Source organism: Diadema antillarum, unplaced genomic scaffold, assembly GCF_040938485.1.
Source record: "Diadema antillarum isolate AM-2024a unplaced genomic scaffold, OU_Dant_1.0 scf00000081, whole genome shotgun sequence".
Taxonomy (NCBI): domain Eukaryota; kingdom Metazoa; phylum Echinodermata; class Echinoidea; order Diadematoida; family Diadematidae; genus Diadema; species Diadema antillarum.
In genome coordinates this window covers 1,084,427-1,104,232 of record NW_027270970.1, presented here as the reverse complement: position 1 = coordinate 1,104,232, position 19,806 = coordinate 1,084,427, and the positions used below count along the sequence as shown (strand labels likewise).

Below are 19,806 nucleotides of genomic sequence, written 5' to 3'. Positions count from 1 at the left end.
AGGGCTCACTATGGACTGAAATACAATGCTCATAGTCCAAGCATCTCACTTCACGTGAGGGATTCTTAAAAATTTGTGATAAGAATGTCGAAATTTTCAACAGTTTTGTTGTTGTGTGGCCGTGTTCGAGGGGTTTAGTAGATATATGTATTACACACCGTCAGATGCCGTGCTAGCGCACGGCGTCTGGTCGGGCTAGGGATATTACAATTACCTTGCTTGCCTTGGCTTACGGAGAATGAGGTTCCTAGCTACTATTACTAAGTTCTATAATAGGGCCGTAAAGTGCACAATTGCCCCAGCGAAGATCCTACAATGGTACCAGGCATACACTGTATAAAAATAAATTGTAGTTTAACATTGTTGATTACACTGTACGACCACAGGTATGGGGACAAAGTAAAACTGTAAGACTAAGGAGTGACTAGGATGTGGCAGGCGGGATGATCTGACTGCCTTTTGTGGCTTCACTTCAGTTCTGCAGTCACGGGTCAGCTTCAAATTCTGTCGTATGTCAGCACGTGTAGCTCAGGCAGCTACTGTACAGGTGTAGATATCAGGACACTCGCACATGAGCTCATTTCTAGAATCTAGATCTCTGTCTACTCTAGATTTTTCGTACTGATTGCTCTTCAATAAAAGGCTGTAAAGCTAGTTTCTAGAGTAAAGTAGGTAGAAGAGGCAAAACTGTCTAATTCATGAATCACTAATTTCAGGTAAATGTTTAGAGTTTGTACACCTGACCTACAGCTGTAACTTAATTTGTACCTCTTAATTAATGTAGATCTTTGTATAACTAATTAAACCTAAGGTGTAGTGTCTGGTAAAAGAATGTTTTTCATCTGGATTTGGGGGGAGGGTGTCAAAAGTAGCAAATATCATGAAAGTTGATGTGGCAACTCAGAAGGATGTGGACTGGGACATGAAACAGAAATTTCAGATACTTTCATTGGCATTTTGAAAAATAATAGAGTAAAGAAGTTCATGCGGCACCAAAATCTGATCTTGCACAGGGATGAGAAACTACTGTTATTTTTTTTACTTGGCCTTAAATATGTACGGCTTGGAAAGACTTCCTTATGTCACCCCCACTAATTTTGCATTATACCACTCTACACTACCCTACCATTAATTAAGCTTACACACAGATGCAGGCACTCACACATTTGGCAAGTGGGGGGTTATGTGTGGAGGATGGGGGAGGGGAAAACATGAAATCTTGCCTATGCCATGGCTGTCCTTTGTTGCCAAAGATGATTGTCCAATATGTTGGAGGATTCGCTGGCTTTTAGTCAAAAGTGAAAACAGATTTTTCATTGTCACTTCTTTACAGCATGTATGAATGACCCAAATCTTTAAATCCTCTTTTCTCCCTTTTCTGTGAAACCTCGCCTAATTTTTTTTTTTTTTTAATTTCACTCACTTTTTGAATGGGTTAGGATGGTTCATTTTCAACAAGTTACAATGTGTTTTAAAGCATAAAGCTTGTCTGTAAAACCTATGTAGAAAAGTAGAAATGCATTCTAGCCTACTTTATTGTAGGTTTTTAGCAGGGCAGTCATTATGCTTTAGATTGTAGTAGTAGAGACTTTGCACACTAGCTCCGATACATTTTCACTGTACAGCTCTTTGCAAAAGCATCATATTTTGTATGTCATTATTGTTCACTTTGATATGTGTCCATGTATGATTCAGAAACCCCATTCAACAATGGAACAATTGGATTGCATTCTGTGTGAGAAGATTTTCCCCGTTCAGATTTTATCTTATTTAAAGGTGCATAGTCCTGGTAGTGTAGAGGGCGCTGTTGATGATACTGCCGATCACTGTTAGCATTGATACGAAGATTAGCGGAGTTGAGCTGTCATCAAGAGTAAAGTGCGTAGGTGTTACTATCCAAGTAACGGGTGCGTGCATATGTGCTTGCATATATGTGCTTCTTATTATGACATCACAAAAGAAGTTTGCTAAAGCTGTCATCCCCCTCAGCCGAATCATGAGCCGAACTGTGATCGGACCACTGACTACAGTGAATCAGAGCGCCAAAGAGGAGTCGATAGCTTAGGTTTCTATAGGAAACTTCTACCGTGCGCCCGTGTACGCATATTGGCTAAAACACGGGGACCATGCACCTTTAACTCACTTGGTACACATCTGTAGTTATAGCAAGCTTATGTAGAAACACAAAACAAAGTTTCATTAATATAAGAGGACTTAAAAAGTAACACAGTGATGATTTCGCACATTTACTTTCTTGTTCATTTATTATGAAATAAATGGGCAAGGGGTTCACTATGTCTACTTCATATAAAGTATACAATTTTGCAGTGTGTGGTTTGTTTGGTTTTTTGTTTGTTTGTTTTTTTGTGCAAAATAAAAGTAGCGCAAAAATAAAAACACTCAGATATTTTGTTTGTTACATGAATACATACAGGTAGATTTGATACTATTTTATACTTAAATTTCATGAATTTCAAACACACAAAATTCATCGTACCATGCAGAGTGTAAAGAAGTACTCAACACTGTATGCAGAAATTTCAACTTGTGCAGTAGCAGATTTGCAGTAAGGCTCTCATCTTTTACAAATTGCATAGACATAATGTTTGGCACATATCACATATCTGCATATTGTACACAAGAACTACAAAGGACTGGTAACACAAGCTGATCAATGTAGGCTCAGAGTTATGTGCATTGAAGACAACCTTACAAGATACAACGCATTTGGTACAAGCATTAATTTATACCTGTGTACATCTCATTTTCTTGAGCACAGCTTAGATATTTATCTCATTTCTTCTGTTTCAAACTTACATTGTATCTAGTTATTGTACAATGTACTGGTATGGGGGTGTTTCATAAAGCTGTTCTTAAGCCCGCCACACACTACACGATTTTGCCCCGATTCACCGGTCTTAAGACCTTAAGACTAGAAGTGTGACGTCACAGTCTTGCCAGTTTCCAGTTGTACGACTAGGTCTTAGTGCCAGTCGTAGAGATTTGACATGTTGAATTTCTACGACTGGTCGTAGGCTTTCAGCCATTCACGATGCAGTAAAATGCACTGCGCGCGCTTTACAGTCGGGTAGTATAGTGTGCGGTGTCCGGTCGTATGACTGGTCTTAAGACCCAGCTTGGCTTAAGACTTTAAGACCAGTCTGATCGTGTAGTGTGCGGTGGCCTTTAAAGTTACGAACAACTTAAGAATGACTTGTGATTAGTTTTTGTGCTGAATTATTGAAATTCTGATAAGTATAGCAAGCATAAGAACTGATCACCAGTCGTTCTTAAGTCGTTTGTAACTTTAAGAACAGCTTTATGAAACACCCCTCAGATACGTGTATACACTCATGCAGAGCAGTCTGTCTTGGGCAAGTGTAAACATGACACATGTTTCACGTGGCCAATGATAGGAGAAAATGTATTGTCAACCCATATGTCAGCTGACCAGTTTTTGCATTTGTTGCAGGATTTGTTTGGAATAAGTATGCTAGCCTTAACAGAATGAAATCCAACTGATGCACCTTTCTCAGGACATGGTGTGTTCTTCACACTCAATAAATGCACAAATTGTGCTATACAGACCGTGTTCCTTTAAAGGTTGTGTTTGCATTCTGATCTTATATCATAGTTTACTCAAAGTCCATTTAGTGGATGCTGTACTAACTGTAATAACATGTTTGTTTAGCAAGTTACAGGAGTGATTAACAATCTTATCTGTTCACAAGTCAGTTCAAAACAATTATATTATATTGCTCCAAAGCTGCATTTGGCTGGCCAGTTGAAAAGGTCAGTGAATAAGACATACATCAGTAGTGGCAGAGAGTATTGAGAATTGTGGTGACTGTATCACATAAGTGCTGTTGTATAGTGCCCTAGCATTCCAAAGGGGCTGTTAACACACTGCAAATTTTGTTGAAGGTTGGTGAACTGTACACTGTTGTAATGAACTGTGTTTGTGGAATTGAATCACACTACATAATAGGCACCACTCATCTCTTTTGTCCACTCTCATTGGCTGGTAAAACTTTTCGATCTGTTTGAAGTGATGCTGTGTTGTGTGATATTTTGCTGTCAATGACACAACCATATACAGCACTTTATCTACATTGTAAATGAATCAAGTTATTTTGCACCTGTATTGAATTTCATTATTGTTCCTTCTTTACATTTCTTTGCATTGTAGTGGTCATTTTTACAGTGTATATCAACAAAGAGATCAAGAAGCCACCCATTCACCATGGCAACTAACCAAAGCCACCCGTTCAACCCATCAACAATGGTCGTCAAGGACTATGTCCCCAACTCATTGTCAACTTTAGCCATCCTTGGCGTTGCTCTTCCAGTCTTTGCTGTCATCTTCCTAGTTGTGTGGTTCATCAGTGCCAAGGATGTACGAGGGCGCCCCATACCAACAGGGCAGCGACTGATGCTTGCCTGGTTTGGGCTGTGTGGCATGATACACTGCTTTCTTGAGGGGTACTTTAGCATCTTCTACCAAAGCATTCCCAGCAAAACTGACTTCCTTGGTCAAGTATGTGAGTGTCAACCATGTCAATAAGATTGAGCACTGTGAAAAGTTACAGGAGATGATCACATTGAAAAATAATGATCATCAAAATCTTTCTGCTATTGTCTCCACTGATGAGTGAAGGTCCAAAGCCAGTTTGTAGACCTTTACACTTAATTGTAAGCTTCCGTATAACCTGATGACATCCAGTCGTTATTTATTGAACTAAAAATTAAATGGATACAAAACATACTATACAAGAACAAGAGATCTAGAAAGGGATAAATAGACAAGATTTCAAACAGCATGTAGACCAAGGCTTACAGGAATAAAGTTATTGACTGTTGCCTATTGGCATGTAAACCAAGTAGTAAAATCCTCAAATAATTCTATGTGCTTTTTTTTTGTAGATTTAATTCAAGTTACATGATTACTCTGTTTGCTTGATTTATATATACTTGATAAGAGATTGAAATGACACTTGAAATAGTATGTTAATAATATTAAATAAAATTGGCTTCCAGAAATTCTACATTATCTCTAAAGCACGATTCATTCATAGCATTAGAGGATATCTATGTTGAGAATGAGAAATTATTGTATTAGTTGGAAAAAACAGACCTGTATCACTTGTCAATTTCTGTCATTTTCATTTTGGCAGGGAAGGAGTATGGAAAAGGAGACAGCCGCTATGTCATGTGAGTATGTAGCAAAATTCTTCAGATCCCCATTATAATGGATGCATAAACATGTCCATTGTTCAAATCTGGATCTTCAAAATAAAATTCATTGATGTGGAGAAATCCCCCCATTTGTAACTCTTGAAGTATGTATGCCAACTTGGTGTATTAAAGGAGACCCAAACCCAAAGAGAAATATGGATTGAGGGGAAAGCAGTAACATTTAATAGTAGAACACATCAGTGAAAGTTTGAGGAAAATTGATGCAAATGAATTTTTAAAGTTTTCGTGTTGGAACTGCTGGATGAGGAGACAGGTGCTCTTTCATTTTGCCAGAAGAGTGAATTTTTGTTGAATTTTCTTTATATTTTCTTTATATAGTGTTCTCCACACATACGTCATAACCTCTTGTGTGTTTGATAGGTGTTACATGGACGTACAAGCATTACTATCTGATGGGGCATACCTCCTATAGACCCCTAGTATGCCAAAGTGTGTGATAGGTGTTCCATGACTGTACAAGCCTCGCTATCAGTTAATGAGCACATGCCATGTGTAGAACAGTAGTAGATCAAAGTGTTTGATAGGTGCTATATGGACATTACAAGCCTTACCATCAGTATGAATAGCACATGCCTCTTATGGAGCACTGCTAATAGGCCAAAGTGTATGATAGGTGTTCCATGGACTGTACTACAGACATTGGCCTCTCTCTGCTTGACCTTTACTCTCCCATAGTCATCAATTGATAAATCAGTCTGTGCCCAGTTGGTTTCTCACTTTATTACAGCATACATAGAAGAGATTTTTCATCATGTGAGGGGCAGGCTATCACTGTGAGGTCACTCAGCTGTTCAACACATATTTTCATTGCTAGTAATGTGGCTGTATTACACAGATATGTGATACAAAAACAAGGGACATACAGTAAGAGAAGCACTTGTAGAGTGCAGATCTCCTCCAAGCAGCTCTTTTCAACCCATTATACATGTGTGCTGAAATCACCCAATTTCCTAATACATGTATTAGCCTTTTGTTATGTCATCAGCTTCAAGCTATGCGGTGCCTCACCACAGCAGAGCATGAGCAAGGGCATTAGAGCACATGCTGTATAAGCTGTATACCATACCATTGTAAGAGGAATTCAAAGTTTATTTGATGGAAATCGGGTTTGGAATGACTGAAACATCCAAAAACAGAGTAAAACAAAGCGATCATAATAAAATGTGGGTCCTACACTTTATTAGAATCGCTCTGTTTTGAATATCTCAGCCATTTCAAAACCAATTTTCATCAAATAAATGTTGAATTCCTCATGGAATTACATGCTCTTTCATATTTCATAAGAGGTTTCTCATTATCTCACCAAAAAATGTTAGAAACCTGAAATTAGGTCTCAACCAAAACTATACGATGCGATAGATAAGTTTGCTGCCATCTATTGTTTGATGTCAGAAAGGTTCTGGGCCACTGATAATGACAATGATGTTTTTATGTATACCTCTATATACTTTGCTTAATATCTTATAGTGGTGACAACTGCACAGTTTGTGTGGAGACAGTGACAGCTTGGCTGGAGGGACCTGTTTGTTTCTTCATTATCTATGCCTACATCAACCGCTTCCCCAGCCGCTACTTGCTGCAGCTCCTTGTCTCCACTGGGCAGCTCTATGGTCAGTACTCCCCTTTCCCTTCAACCATCTTCCTTTTCTCTCTCCTGGGCATCTAAGATTGACACTAGGATACATTTTCATGTACTTCAGGTGTAGTTTTAACACTTCTAACATAGTTGTAGGACAATGGGTGATTTCAAGTTTGGTGCTAGTGCTAGTGCTAGTCCCCAAATAACAGCCTTTACAAGCTCCAACAAGGATGGTCAAATTACAAATTAACGATCACTTGCGGGCCAGTAACTGTTCAGGAATTGCCAAATTTCCTGGTCTGACATGACTGGTTTAAAAAAAAATGACATTGTTGGGGCCATTTGTGACTGTGCATCACAAAACAAACAAAAAAAATAGAAAGCATTGATTTTGTGGAAGGACTGAAAATAGGTGAAGTGTGTCAACCTAACCAATCTAGACTTTTTCATATTTTCTGAAAGAACAAGTCTTCTTCTTCATTATGCTAAAATTTGGGATCATAAAACGAACAGGAAAGTGTGTCTTTAGCAGTTAATCTCAAACACTTTTTTTCTTTTAGAATAGTGTGATTAGATGTGTCTTTGGAGTCCCCTTTTCATTTCTTAAAAACCTTGTACACACACTTCACTTTGAACTCTAATAACTTTAGAAAGGATGATGCTACTGCTCTGAAAGTCGGTATTAATCATCTACAGAATGAGCTAATAGAACATGCTCAATTTCAATTAATCTGATAATCCCTTCATTGTTCTTTCAGAAAATATGAAAAAGTGAAGATTGGTTAGGTTGACCCATTTCACCTTTTGTCAGTCCTCCCACAAAATCAGTGCGTGCGACTTTTTGTTCGTTTTGTGATGCACATTTTGAATGGCCCCAACAATGTTTTTTTTTTTTTAACCAGACACATCAGACCAGGAAAATTGGCAATTCCTGTAAAGTTGCTGGCCCTACAGTGATTTTTTACCAGTCTGGGACCATCAGACTTGCCCCAGTGTTACAGGTTTATTTGAAAACTTTGCCGAAATAACAGCACTTTACTCCAGCAGGATTTCTTGGCTCACAAACTGCTATCTAACTAGGTAACAGCTACAACTGCTTCTCTGGCGATTAACTTAACAGTGGATTCATTCATGTGAGTAGTGCAATCTTCCAAGGTACTTTGTAAGAGTCACGACTCTTGTGCTGATTACTTGGAAACAAGTACACGTACATGGCTCTCCACTATAAGACAATATGAAACATTGACCCCCATTTAGGGTGATTAAACATGCTCTTGGAATGTAAAGGGTAAACACCTCCATAACATAATGGTGTGTTACAAATTCTTGGTATCGCCAATACCTAGGTGCCGTGTGCAGAGCAGTTTTTTAGATGCATAATGGGAAAGCTCAGGGGACAAACTTGCACCAGTTTTGGCTGCACTTGCACTCAGGTCACACTCTGTCTTTTTCCAGGGTTTTTTTTTATGCCTCCGCCACGAAGTGGTGCCGGAGGCATTATGTTTTCGGGTTGTCCGTCCGCATTCATTTACGCGATAACTTGAGTAATATTGACTGGAATTTTACCAAACTTGGTCCAAGTATAAAGTATGATGGGGCAATTACTTGATTAGATTTTGGGTGAAATCGGCTAAAGGCCAAAGGTCAAAGGTCAAGGTCAAATCATGAAATTGTATCTGTTTACGCGATAACTGAAGACTGGATCAAGCAAATTTCACCAAACTTGGTCTGAGGATGATGTATGATGGGACAATTACTTCATTAGTTTTTGAGTGAAATCGGACAGAGGTCAAAGGTCAAAGAACAAGGTCAAATCTTAAAATTTGTCTGTTTAGGCGATAACTCGAAACTGGATGAAGCAACTAACACCAAACTTGGTCCAAGGATGATGTATGATGGGGCAATTAGTTGAGTAGATTTTAGTGACATTGGCAAGAGGTCAAAGGTCAAGAGGTCAAGGTCAAATGCTAAAAATGTTGCTATTTCCTCTATATCCATGCAATGCCCAAAGATATTTTCTTGAAACTTAGTATAGACATGTACTACTGCATAAAGATTCTCCAGAGAGAGTTTCATGTCATAAGGTCAAAGGTCAAAAGGTCAAAGGTTAGGTGAAAATGTTACAATTTCACTTTACTCGCAAATGGTTCAATGCACCTTCATGTAACTTTGTACGTACGCATGTACCTACTGGCAGGGGTTATCTAGGGAATTTAGGGGTCATGGGTCAATAGTCAAGTGTCAAAGGTCAAGGTCAACTCTTCTAAATTTTACTATTTCCCTCATTTACTAGTTTATGCAATGCTTGCATTATTATTTTTAAAACTTTATATACATGTATTACCTAATGGAGATTCTCTTGGAAATTTCCTGCCAGAAGGTCAAAGGTTAAGGGTCAGGGCCAGGTTTAAATGCAAAAAAAAAAAATCTATTTTATACTGTAATTACACTCTTTCTTCATGTAAATGAGCCAACCAACATGTAAATGAGCCAACCCACATCCGAGGACACACTCTAGACTTGCTGATCACCCGTTCAGATGATGCAGCAACAATCTCTGATGTTTCTGTCAATCATGGTATATCTGATCATATGGCAATCATGTGCAATCTGAACATTCCAAAGTGTGCTGCCAAAAGACAACTCATCATGTCTTGGAACATTAAGGCAATAGACCATAACAAAATCTGCAGTGATCCAATAGTTCTCTCGCTGAATGAAAAGTGTACTGCTGCTAGAAGCACCGAGGAAGCTGTTACTGCATATAACTCCACCCTTTCTGCCATCCTGGATAATTATGCTCCAGTAAAACGTCGCTCTGTAGTAGTTCGCCCCATGACTCAATGGTACAGTGACAAAATACGACAAGAAAAGTTAGTTGGAAGGCAGTTCGAGAGGAAATGGAGATCATCTAAACTAGAGATCCATAGACAACTGTATTGCCTGCAACGACAGCGGGTTCAGGCCTCCATCCGTGCAGCTAAAGTAGCATATCACTCAAAGAGAATTGAAGACTGTGGGAAAGACTCCAGACAGTTATTTAAAGTTGCAAATGAACTTCTGAGCAGAAAGCAAATGTCTTTTCTTCCTCAGCACGAATCAAACAAAGATTTGTCTGATCAATTCAGCAAATACTTTGTCAGTAAAATTATGGACATTCGTTCATCTCTTTCTGTTGTCCATATGACTGACTTCACTGTGAAGACCTCTGCATGCCTGGAATATCTTTCTCCCACATCTATTAATGAGATATCTCAAATCATACAGAAATCACCATGTACGTCTTGCGAGCTGGACCCAATGCCCTCCACTCTTCTAAAGAAATGTTTGCCTGCATTTGCTCCCTGCACTGCTAAAATAGTTAATCAGAGCTTTTTAACTGGCATCATCCCACCTGCCCTGAAGACAGCTTTGATTCGTCCAACCCTTAAGAAGCCCAGTTTAGACCCTGAAATCCTGCTGAACTATCGTCCTATATCCAACTTACCTTACCTCAGTAAGATAATGGAACGTGTTGCTTTCTCACGGCTTCTTGGGCATCTACAAGACAATAATCTCTTGGATTGCTTCCAGTCAGCATATAGGCCTCATCATAGCGTTGAAACGCTTCTTGCAAACCTTAGTGATCATATTCTGAAGCAGATGGATAGCGGAAACATCACAGCGCTTGTCCTCCTTGATATGTCTGCCGCCTTCGACGCTGTCGATCACCGAATCCTCATTCATCGACTAAGATCTGTCGGGGGTCTCTGGTACTGCATTGCGCTGGTTCACCTCCTATCTGTCTGGCCGTCTCCAGTACGTCAGGATTGATGATGCAGCGTCAAAACCTGTAGCCACCGAGTTTGGAGTTCCACAAGGATCGGTTGGCGGCCCACTCCTCTTCTCACTCTATCTTCAGCCCATTAGTCAGATCATTCGGAAGCACAATGTTCATTATCACTGCTATGCTGATGACATTCAATTGCTTGTTTCCTTCCAGCCATCTGAAACTGTAGCAGCGACAGTGTTAAGACAACTTGAAATCTGTGTTGATGAAATCAAAGGTTGGATGAGCAAAAATCAACTGAAGTTGAATGACAATAAAACAGAGTTATTGGTACTTGGGTCAAGACAAATGCTGACAAAGGCTAACATGAAGAAATGTCAATTGAGAATTGGTAACAGTGTTATTAACTCTTCTGAAAAGGCACGCAATCTTGGTGTTGTTTTTGATAGTACCATGTCCTTCAAATATCATGTTGCGCATGTATCACAATCTGTAAGATTCCAGTTGCGTAATCTTGGTTTTATTCGGAAATATCTCACTAAAACAGCAGCGGAACAGCTTGTACATGCTCTTATTTCCTCTCGTATAGATTATTGTAACTCTTTGTTTTTCGGCATGTCACAACAAAAAATCAACGCTCTACAACGTCTTCAAAACTCTGCCGCAAGATTACTGACCTATAGTAGGAAAACTGCTCACATTACGCCAGTGTTACGTTCTCTCCATTGGCTTCCTGTTGAAAAGCGAATTATTTTCAAAATTGCTCTTCTTGTGTATCATGTGGTTCACTCAACTGCACCCGAGTATCTCCAGAATTCTTTATATCGTTATAACCCTCCTCGCAGACTTCGATCATCTACTTCCTTTTCATTTCAGATACCTAAGGTTAAGCATTCATGGGGAACTCGTTCTTTCTCCCCCATTGGACCAAAAGTTTGGAAAGATATCCCTGTCACTGTTCACCAGTCATCCTCTGTGGAATCATTTAAAACATCCCTAAAAACATATCTGTTTAATATGTTGTAGGAAACCAAAAAAAAAAAGTGAAGATGTCACATAATTAATTTTTTTTATTCTTCTTCTTCTTCTTTCTTTCTTTCTTTCTTTCTTTCTTTCTTTCTTTCTTTCTTTCTTCTTTCTTCTCCTAACCTTAAGACTAAAAGCGCCATGAGCATCTTTTGATTGACTGTTGCGCTATAAAAGTATACACTATTATTATTATTATTATTATTATTATTATTATTATTATTATGGCAGAGGAATCAGTCGCCATTGCGACATTTCTAGTTGGTTTTTTTTTTTTTTTGAAGATTTCTTCACTTTCCATCATGTGACCAGTACATTGAAGCCTGGCAGTAGTGAACCATGACTCTAGTGAATGCAAATCAGTAAAATTCTGACACTTTTAAATCTTTTAAGCTGAATTTAAGCCAAGAAAAAAACGGGGTAGCAACGGAGAAGCAGACAAATAACTCCATTGAAATTGTATGGGAACTGTGACTCGCACGAGACAATTGGAAATGAACCATGGCACCGAGGAATCCAACAATGCATCTGTGACAAGGCTCTTCATCATGCGCAGAAGTTTAATGTTCATTGGCGATACCAAGAATTCCCTGTATCATAGCAAAATAAACCTGTCATATTTCCCCATGTCAATCTACAATTGACTTGTTGCTTTTAAGATGATGTAATAATTTTTAGATGAAAACTCCTAACCAAATACACTACCATTTTATTTCCTGGATGGCTGTCTCTTTTCAGGAACCATCATTTTCTTCATGACGGAGTTCCGCGACGAACTCATTCACTGCAAGTATGGCGACCCACTCTACTTCTGGTTCTACTTCATGACCATGAACATTCCTTGGATCATCGTCCCCATCCTCAACGTCATCTACTGCTTTGGCCATCTGAGTGCAGCGCAGGCCAGTCTGGATGCAGCTGCATCGCAGCAAGCTCCCAAGAAGGCTGCAGGCAGCAAGAAGAAGAAGTACTAGGTGTCATCGACAGCTACTCAGTACGCAAATACATTGTTGGCGTGGCTACGGAATTGGGTCATCGTGTTACAGGGTGGGAAGGGCATTGCAGATTTAAGTGAAGTGAGAAATCTTGAAGCGGGTGTACGAGCAAACCGATTAGAGTGAAAATTAGTGTTGGTATAAAGCAAAAATGGAGTCCATTTCAAGCACTGCAGCCTAGAGGTCTAACCAAGGGGACAATCAGTTGAGGGAAGACAAAAGATCTAGAAACAAAGTCAGGGCAGAGGAAGATAGACAAGAGATAGAAAGGAAAAGGAAGATTTTATGTGATCTGAGGAAATAAATGTTATAAGTCGTATCCATCTAAAGATTCGAGGTTAAGCAAATGGTGTGATATATTTCACCATGAGTGGAAGTATTTTACTGCAACTGTATTTGTAGGCAATGCAGAAAAATAGGAACAACAAGTTTCTTTCTGAATATGTTGCAAGTTCTCAGGTACAACAGTGAAATAACTTTTTTAACTGATTACTTTTCTCAGTTAATTTCTGTTGCTCCTTGTTAATTTGTGAAATAAATCTACATCCATTGTAGTTAGTGAAGGTCAAGATTTAGCTTTATCAGCAAGAAGACAGTTTTGTGTTATAGTTACGTTAGATGGAAAGGAGCTTTAATTTCTTCTATAGCATCCTCACAATAACTTTTGTGGACAAAATCTGTTGAATTGTGATTGAAGAATTACAATAGTTTAAATCAGTGTAAACAAAAACAGACCTAATTAATGACTGATGCTGGTAAGCTATGCAAGAATGTCTCTTCCTTACATGGGGAAGTGCTTATCCCTAATAGTGCAAGTTTGACAAGATATGAATGTATTCCCGCAATCTGGTGTCCAGGATATTTCTCAAAGAAATCATTTGAAAATGTCATGTCATGTTATGTGAAAATCTCATGCCAGACACCGGCCTATGGTACATGATACTACTCATTTTCTATGGTACACATAAAATATGAGGTGTTCTTTATCACTCTTTTTTGGAACTATATGTTTGATTTTCTAAGCAAAAAGAAGAGCATATTTAAGAACAGATGATAATGCAATTGCAGACAAAGAAATGGCTTATATTTGGATAATTAGCTGTTAATGCAGTTTTTTTTTTTGTTCAGACAATAATCTGTTGTTTTCCTGATTAAATTTTCTTTTGTAAATTGTCACATCTACATTTGATTCCAGATTGTCTTTTAGTTTGGATGTGGCTTTTTTTTTTTTTGTGGGTGTGGTATACCATAACTAATGACAAACAAGTTGATAGGATTATATGAGTTGAGTTGATTTTGTAGCTTTAGTAAGTACTACACAACTAGGTTTTACTCCTTTAGTGTGTGATAATCTAAAACAACTTGATAGTCTCACACATAGTTGTATGAACTGCACCACATGTACATATTTGTACATTGTAACTAATAATATGTTGCATATTGTATGAAACTGTGCACAGGTGTTTGCCACTTTCAGGCAAATGATATGCTAAGCTACATGCTGCTGGTTGGCTTGAAACGAAGCTGTCCAGTGCTGTGTTGTGCTGTAAAATCTGTGATACCACGTTTTGGGAAGAGATTAACAGCTTTGGTGTGCTACGATTGACCTCGACTTTTACCAGCACTCATAATCAGAGTAGAAATCAGGAATGGTGGTTGATTTCTCACCTTTCATGCTGGTATCAGACTATACTGCAGTTGAAATTAGAGATGCTAATGAAAGAAAAAGAAGAAATATGGACTGAAGAGCATTTGAAGAGAATTTCTTTTCCCAAGCCCTCTCAGCATTGAGGTCATGTAGGATGAAGTGGTTTTATCCTACAAGACATATAATGGCAGATCATGTTGTGTTTCACCAGAGTGCAATTGTGTAGTCTGAAATGTGTAAAACTAAGCTGCTGTGGTCACTTCAGAATTTGTCTGTGCCTGTGTTGCATACCCTTTGTTAATTTGAATTTTTAGCCATCAATATCCACAGATCCAAGCATTTGCCGGCATTGTTAATTCTTTCGCAAGTGTTGGTGAAATCTTTGTAATTACCGACAGGATGTAAAATGAGAAGTTCATCCTATATTGTCTAGCATTCAACATTTAGTGTTCACTTATGGCAGTCTTACCAGTTATCACTCAGGCACTGTATTCCTAGCCTATTTTGAAAACACTTTATATTGTGCTGTGAATATCATTTGGCTTGTTCATGCAGTGTTAAATATTGACGGTTACGCACCAAGACGCAATGTTTTTAGGATTGTGTGTGTGATGTATATTTGTGTAATGTTTGGTGGTTGATTTTAATGTCAGATAAAGCACTGCACACCTTCTGTGTTGGGATTTTCTGCACTTTACTGGAATGTCATAGTCATTACTATGCATCTATGGAAATGAGTGGGCAAGAGGTAAAAGGTTCTCTAACAAGAAGTTCAATTCATTATTATCTCAAAGTGACTAGGGGAAGTTCTAAGTCATCTATGCACATCAAAGGAGGTCAAATGATGTATTTGTAAATTCTGATCATTAGAAGTGTTGATATTTATGTGTATTATTCATTGTGTACTTTTCATTGGGGCAGCATAGACATACATTGTATGTGTACTTAAATACCATTAAACATTTGATCTGAATTAAGCTGCAGCTTCACAATGCTGTGTTTTACAAGATACATTTCAATGGATAACTTCCACCAGGTGTATGTACCTACATTGTAAAACAAACATTCCTAGGTCTAATGGTGGTGGCACCTCTGATGCACTCTCTATTTACATTGTTACTCTATGACAAAGCATGGCAAGAAAAAAAAGGGGGGAGGCAGAGGGGTGAATGGTCATGTGGAACTCTGGAATTCCCGAATCTTAGACCTGCCTTAATATGGGGGGAAATATACATATGATTTAAGAAAAAAAAAATTATAGTAATGATGATGGTAGGTAAAGGTGTGTAGTGAACAAGAATATTTGTTAAGACAGTGTAGATGATAATGCAAAGTTAACATTGACATGTAACGTGTCTCCATGTTACTATCATAGAGATGAAGGTCATCAGGAAGGTGGACCACCTTCCTGAGGTCATGAAGGTGAGAAGCAAATCAGATAACTTTTATCTTCATCAAAAATATGAAAGGGAGGTTTCTTGAAAGATATGACAAACTTGGTAGGTATGTTATGTGAAGTGCTACCTCCTGTCCAAGATACAGGGTTAAAGCCTAGCAGTGTTGGAAAATGGGAAACTGTTCAATCATGTCTGAGGTATGATGTCATGGGGATTTTCCCACTGTGTTTGATGCCTAAACTCCTACACACATCATGGTATCAATCCATGTTCTCAGAACTCTGGTTGTCTTTTTATCTGTATGTTAGGTTGTCTGTACTAAAAGATGGTATTTTCTAGTAGATTTTTGTAGACAAGGTGGGATAGAGGATGTATTATGACAACAGTCAGAGGAGTATCAAAATACTGCATCGATTTTACATTTCAATGTTCTGTGACTTATATTAGGCCATCATGGTGACAACATATTGTTACAACTGAGAATTGGATTGAACATCATAGTAACTATGTACACCCACACACACATGCTCCCATATGAAGCCACATTACATAAACACACACAATTTGGACAAGACATCGTTAGTATTGTTCTACAAGAAGAGTCTTGTGTTCACAAGGAAATCAAATAATTTCAGTGCCCAGAGGTCTAGCTGTACTCGTAAGTCTCTCGCAAATTAATACAAGTGACATTATTCGGCACTGTGTCTTACCACTCTGTCTTAGGGTACATGCATTACAGTTATAAAACAAGATCTCCTGGTGATAACAAGTGCACAATAGACTATACAGACTCAAGTCCACTCTTTTTATGCAATGAATAATTAGATGTATGCAGCGATGTCAAATAAGTTTATAACTTCCTCGCTGTGCACCGATCTTCTTTGTAAACAGGTGCAGTGGTACCAACTACCATTGATTATCATGTAGAGCGAGGATGCTATTTAAAATAACATGTGATTTGTAAATTATACAATGGCAATATATTTCATTGGACAGATCTCTACGAGTGTTGCCTCATTTCTTCATCAATTTTGTACTGTGTGCTGTTTGTTTGTTTGTTTTTTTTAAGTTAGTGAGAGTTGGTCAAGACTTCAAACAAAGTGAGAGAACTGTATGAGGTATGGTCTTCACATTGGTATCACATCGTTATGCACTCCAGAACCATTCAAAGGGTTCATTGCTATGGGTTATTAGTCTTCATCTAATGCAGTATATTTCAATATCCGTCCACGGAATCATGTCCCGTCAAAAGTAAGAAAGAAGCGAGAATGTGTCTTTGTGTATGTATGTGTGTTAGCGTTCAAGTGAGTGTGTGTATGTGTGTGAATATGGAGGAGTATAATGAAGTGTGATAAGATCTATAATACACCATTACTAAGTGTCGGAATAAAAATGTTGCTTTGCCTTTTCCAACCAACTGAAGTAATCAGCAGCTTGCAAACAGTAATCACTGGTAATGATAATTCATTATCAAATAGCATGGGATATCCACAAATACACTGTATAAGTAATGTGCTGGGTAGGGCCCCACATGTGTAAATAACTTAAGGACGATATTAAGTGAATGATACACTACTTATTTCAAGTTTTCTTGACGTTGGTGACAATGGCTAAGTGTCCATTAAATGAATAGGTCCATAATGCAGTTGCAGCTTTAATGCACGTTGTTGATTGTCAGTTTTGCTTTGTATCTCTCTTGATTTTTTAATCTGATTATGGAAATACAAGAAACACAATAAAAAAAAAAATCTGTCATTGTTTCAGCTGGCCGTGATTCTCGCATGATCACTTCCATTGTCATGTTGAGTCTATATTTCAGTTTTATTGTGGTCCAATTTTGATTATTTTATGAGATAAGATACCTATGCAATAAAATCATATTTCGCTCGTTAATCTCGACAATATAATTCGAAAAAAGCGATTCCGTCATTTTCAGACACACTGGCTCCCTTTGCATTGGATAGAAAAGTAACTAAATTCTTAATGTACAGCCTTTTCACTTGTTTTCCCCATTATATTTCATCGCATTTCATGTATTTTTTGTGACTAGGGAGATATCTTCGTGAAATAAAACATAAAAAGCAGTGATAAGATTGAGACGTACGTGTAAAAAAAAAAAATGTCTAAGAAGGGAAGAGAGAGGGAGGGTTAGTGAGGGAGAGATGGATAGAGAAATAGGAAGAGGGGAGAGAAAACGTGCGGGAGAAAGGAACTCACTAACCTATGCTTGCTTCCCACAGTGGCGATGACGAGCGTGCCGTGGATGAACTGTCGTGTCAGCTGTCGTCACAGCAGCACCCAGGCGGTTGCCTAATCGACAATCAAATCGACATCCAAGGAGAAATCGAGGATGCAGTGAATGTTATCGTTTAATCTGAGACGTCCCGCCTTGACAGTTCAGACAGGACTTCCCGTTCTGAGAAAGATAAAACATTTCCATCAAAAGACCGTCCCATCATGTCATGTTTACCTGTACGAGTTGTCGAAAGAGAATGTGAGTGTAGGGCCAGAAATATTATACAATACACATTTTTAATCTTCCTACAACATCATTTGAAACGTGGCATTTTATATGCTGGGCTTCAACCGCGTCAGCATCGTGGATATGAGCACACAATTCAATGCAAGGAAATCATTAATGCATGCAATTTAACTATTACAGACTAGACAGAGAACAAGTCCCATTGCATGAATACAACATAGATGGTTGTATAATGTCTTTCAATGCAAGGGGAGATAAACGAGGTTAAACATTGCTCTTACTGATGTGCGGCGTAAAACAACAGCAGAATAGTTTAAGAGAGTGTCTCCTTTCTCATTATAATTGATTCTCTATGAAACAAATATGGATCTCAAACACACAGAACACTCCATAAGCATTTGATAAGGACACGTGCAGCAGCTTCAACGACTTCTCACTAAACATCGAAATGTGTTCAGGCAACAAAGCAGTTTCTCTGCCAAGAAAATTTGTAATCTGTACTCATTTCTGCTGCTATATCAACTGCATATTTTATACACTTTAACGTTACTATAATAAGTGTAACGGATTTTATACATTTAAACATGAGCTACTTTCCCGGAACTCTGGCAACTACATAAATCAGCAAATAACTCAAATTTAGTAGTGATGATTACTGCTCGGCATGGTTGTTGAAGAAAGGTTTTCAAAGTTTTGTGAGAGTTAAACACGAATCGATGCCTGTATCATATCAATAATTCAGTCATTTGAGAATAAGATATTCGAGATTCTCTGTGGAGCGGCGTGCGCCGTATAAATCGGCAAGTTTCTTAATATTCTTCATTAGGTAATGATTATGCTATCTGTGTTTTTGTATCATGTACGTATGGGTGTAGATGTGTCTGGACTTGTGTAATACAGATTATGTGTAAGTATACCTATTAGCAGGAAGGGGTACCGCATTGACCAAGCTGCCTGGAGTCGGATTTCTAGATCAATCAAATTGAGAAGTTCTCGTGGAAAATAAACATCTTTGTAAACCCATCGGCCACTGATAGCAGTCATTTGATGGTACGGTATTACAACAAAAGCTTGAGACCAATCTACGCAAATAGACGATTGCTTTCTTGGAAATACAACATATCACCACTCATTGAGCTTTTAAATACACCTTATCTCTAACACATACGGAATCTTGATAATGATCCGTATAATGATGTCACAAAATAATGGTCATACTTATTCAGACACTATTTAATCGCAGCGTTCAAAACAGAAAACTTCTCAAGTGTTTTGTTTAGTTTTGTTTTGTTTGTGTAAATGCAACTAAATATCTTCTTAGTATAAACCAGGTAGATCTTTAAAAAAAAACAGTGCCAGTGTTAAAAAAGAAATGTTTGTAGAATAGCAGTAAAATATGAAATCTTTGTTAGCTTCTAGCGCACTATCCACCTGTAAAATATTTCATTAACCCCAAAGCGTGTTGTATGTGCGTGTGTGTGTGTGTGTGTGTGCGCGTGCGTGTGTGTGTATGACAAGGAATTTAGAAGGAATATATGAAAATAAATGAAACCGAACTGAACTGTTTGTTTTTGTGTGTGTGTGTGTGTGTGTGTGTGTGTGCGCGCGCGCGCATGGGACGAAGAATTTAGAAGCAATCAATTTTAATGATGAT

The 19,806-nt window shown here is 38.2% G+C and overlaps 1 protein-coding gene across 1 annotated transcript; it reads left to right on the top strand.

Moving 5' to 3' along the window:
• Positions 1 to 4,218: 4,218 nt before the first annotated feature.
• LOC139717699 (3-beta-hydroxysteroid-Delta(8),Delta(7)-isomerase-like) lies at positions 4,219 to 13,476 on the top strand. Its single transcript, XM_071629201.1, has 4 exons — positions 4,219 to 4,541; positions 5,175 to 5,211; positions 6,724 to 6,866; positions 12,369 to 13,476. Exons 1-4 carry the CDS (start codon positions 4,244 to 4,246, stop codon positions 12,602 to 12,604), a joined length of 714 nt encoding a protein of 237 aa, XP_071485302.1. The 5' UTR covers positions 4,219 to 4,243; the 3' UTR covers positions 12,605 to 13,476.
• The last annotated feature ends 6,330 nt before the right edge of the window (positions 13,477 to 19,806 follow it).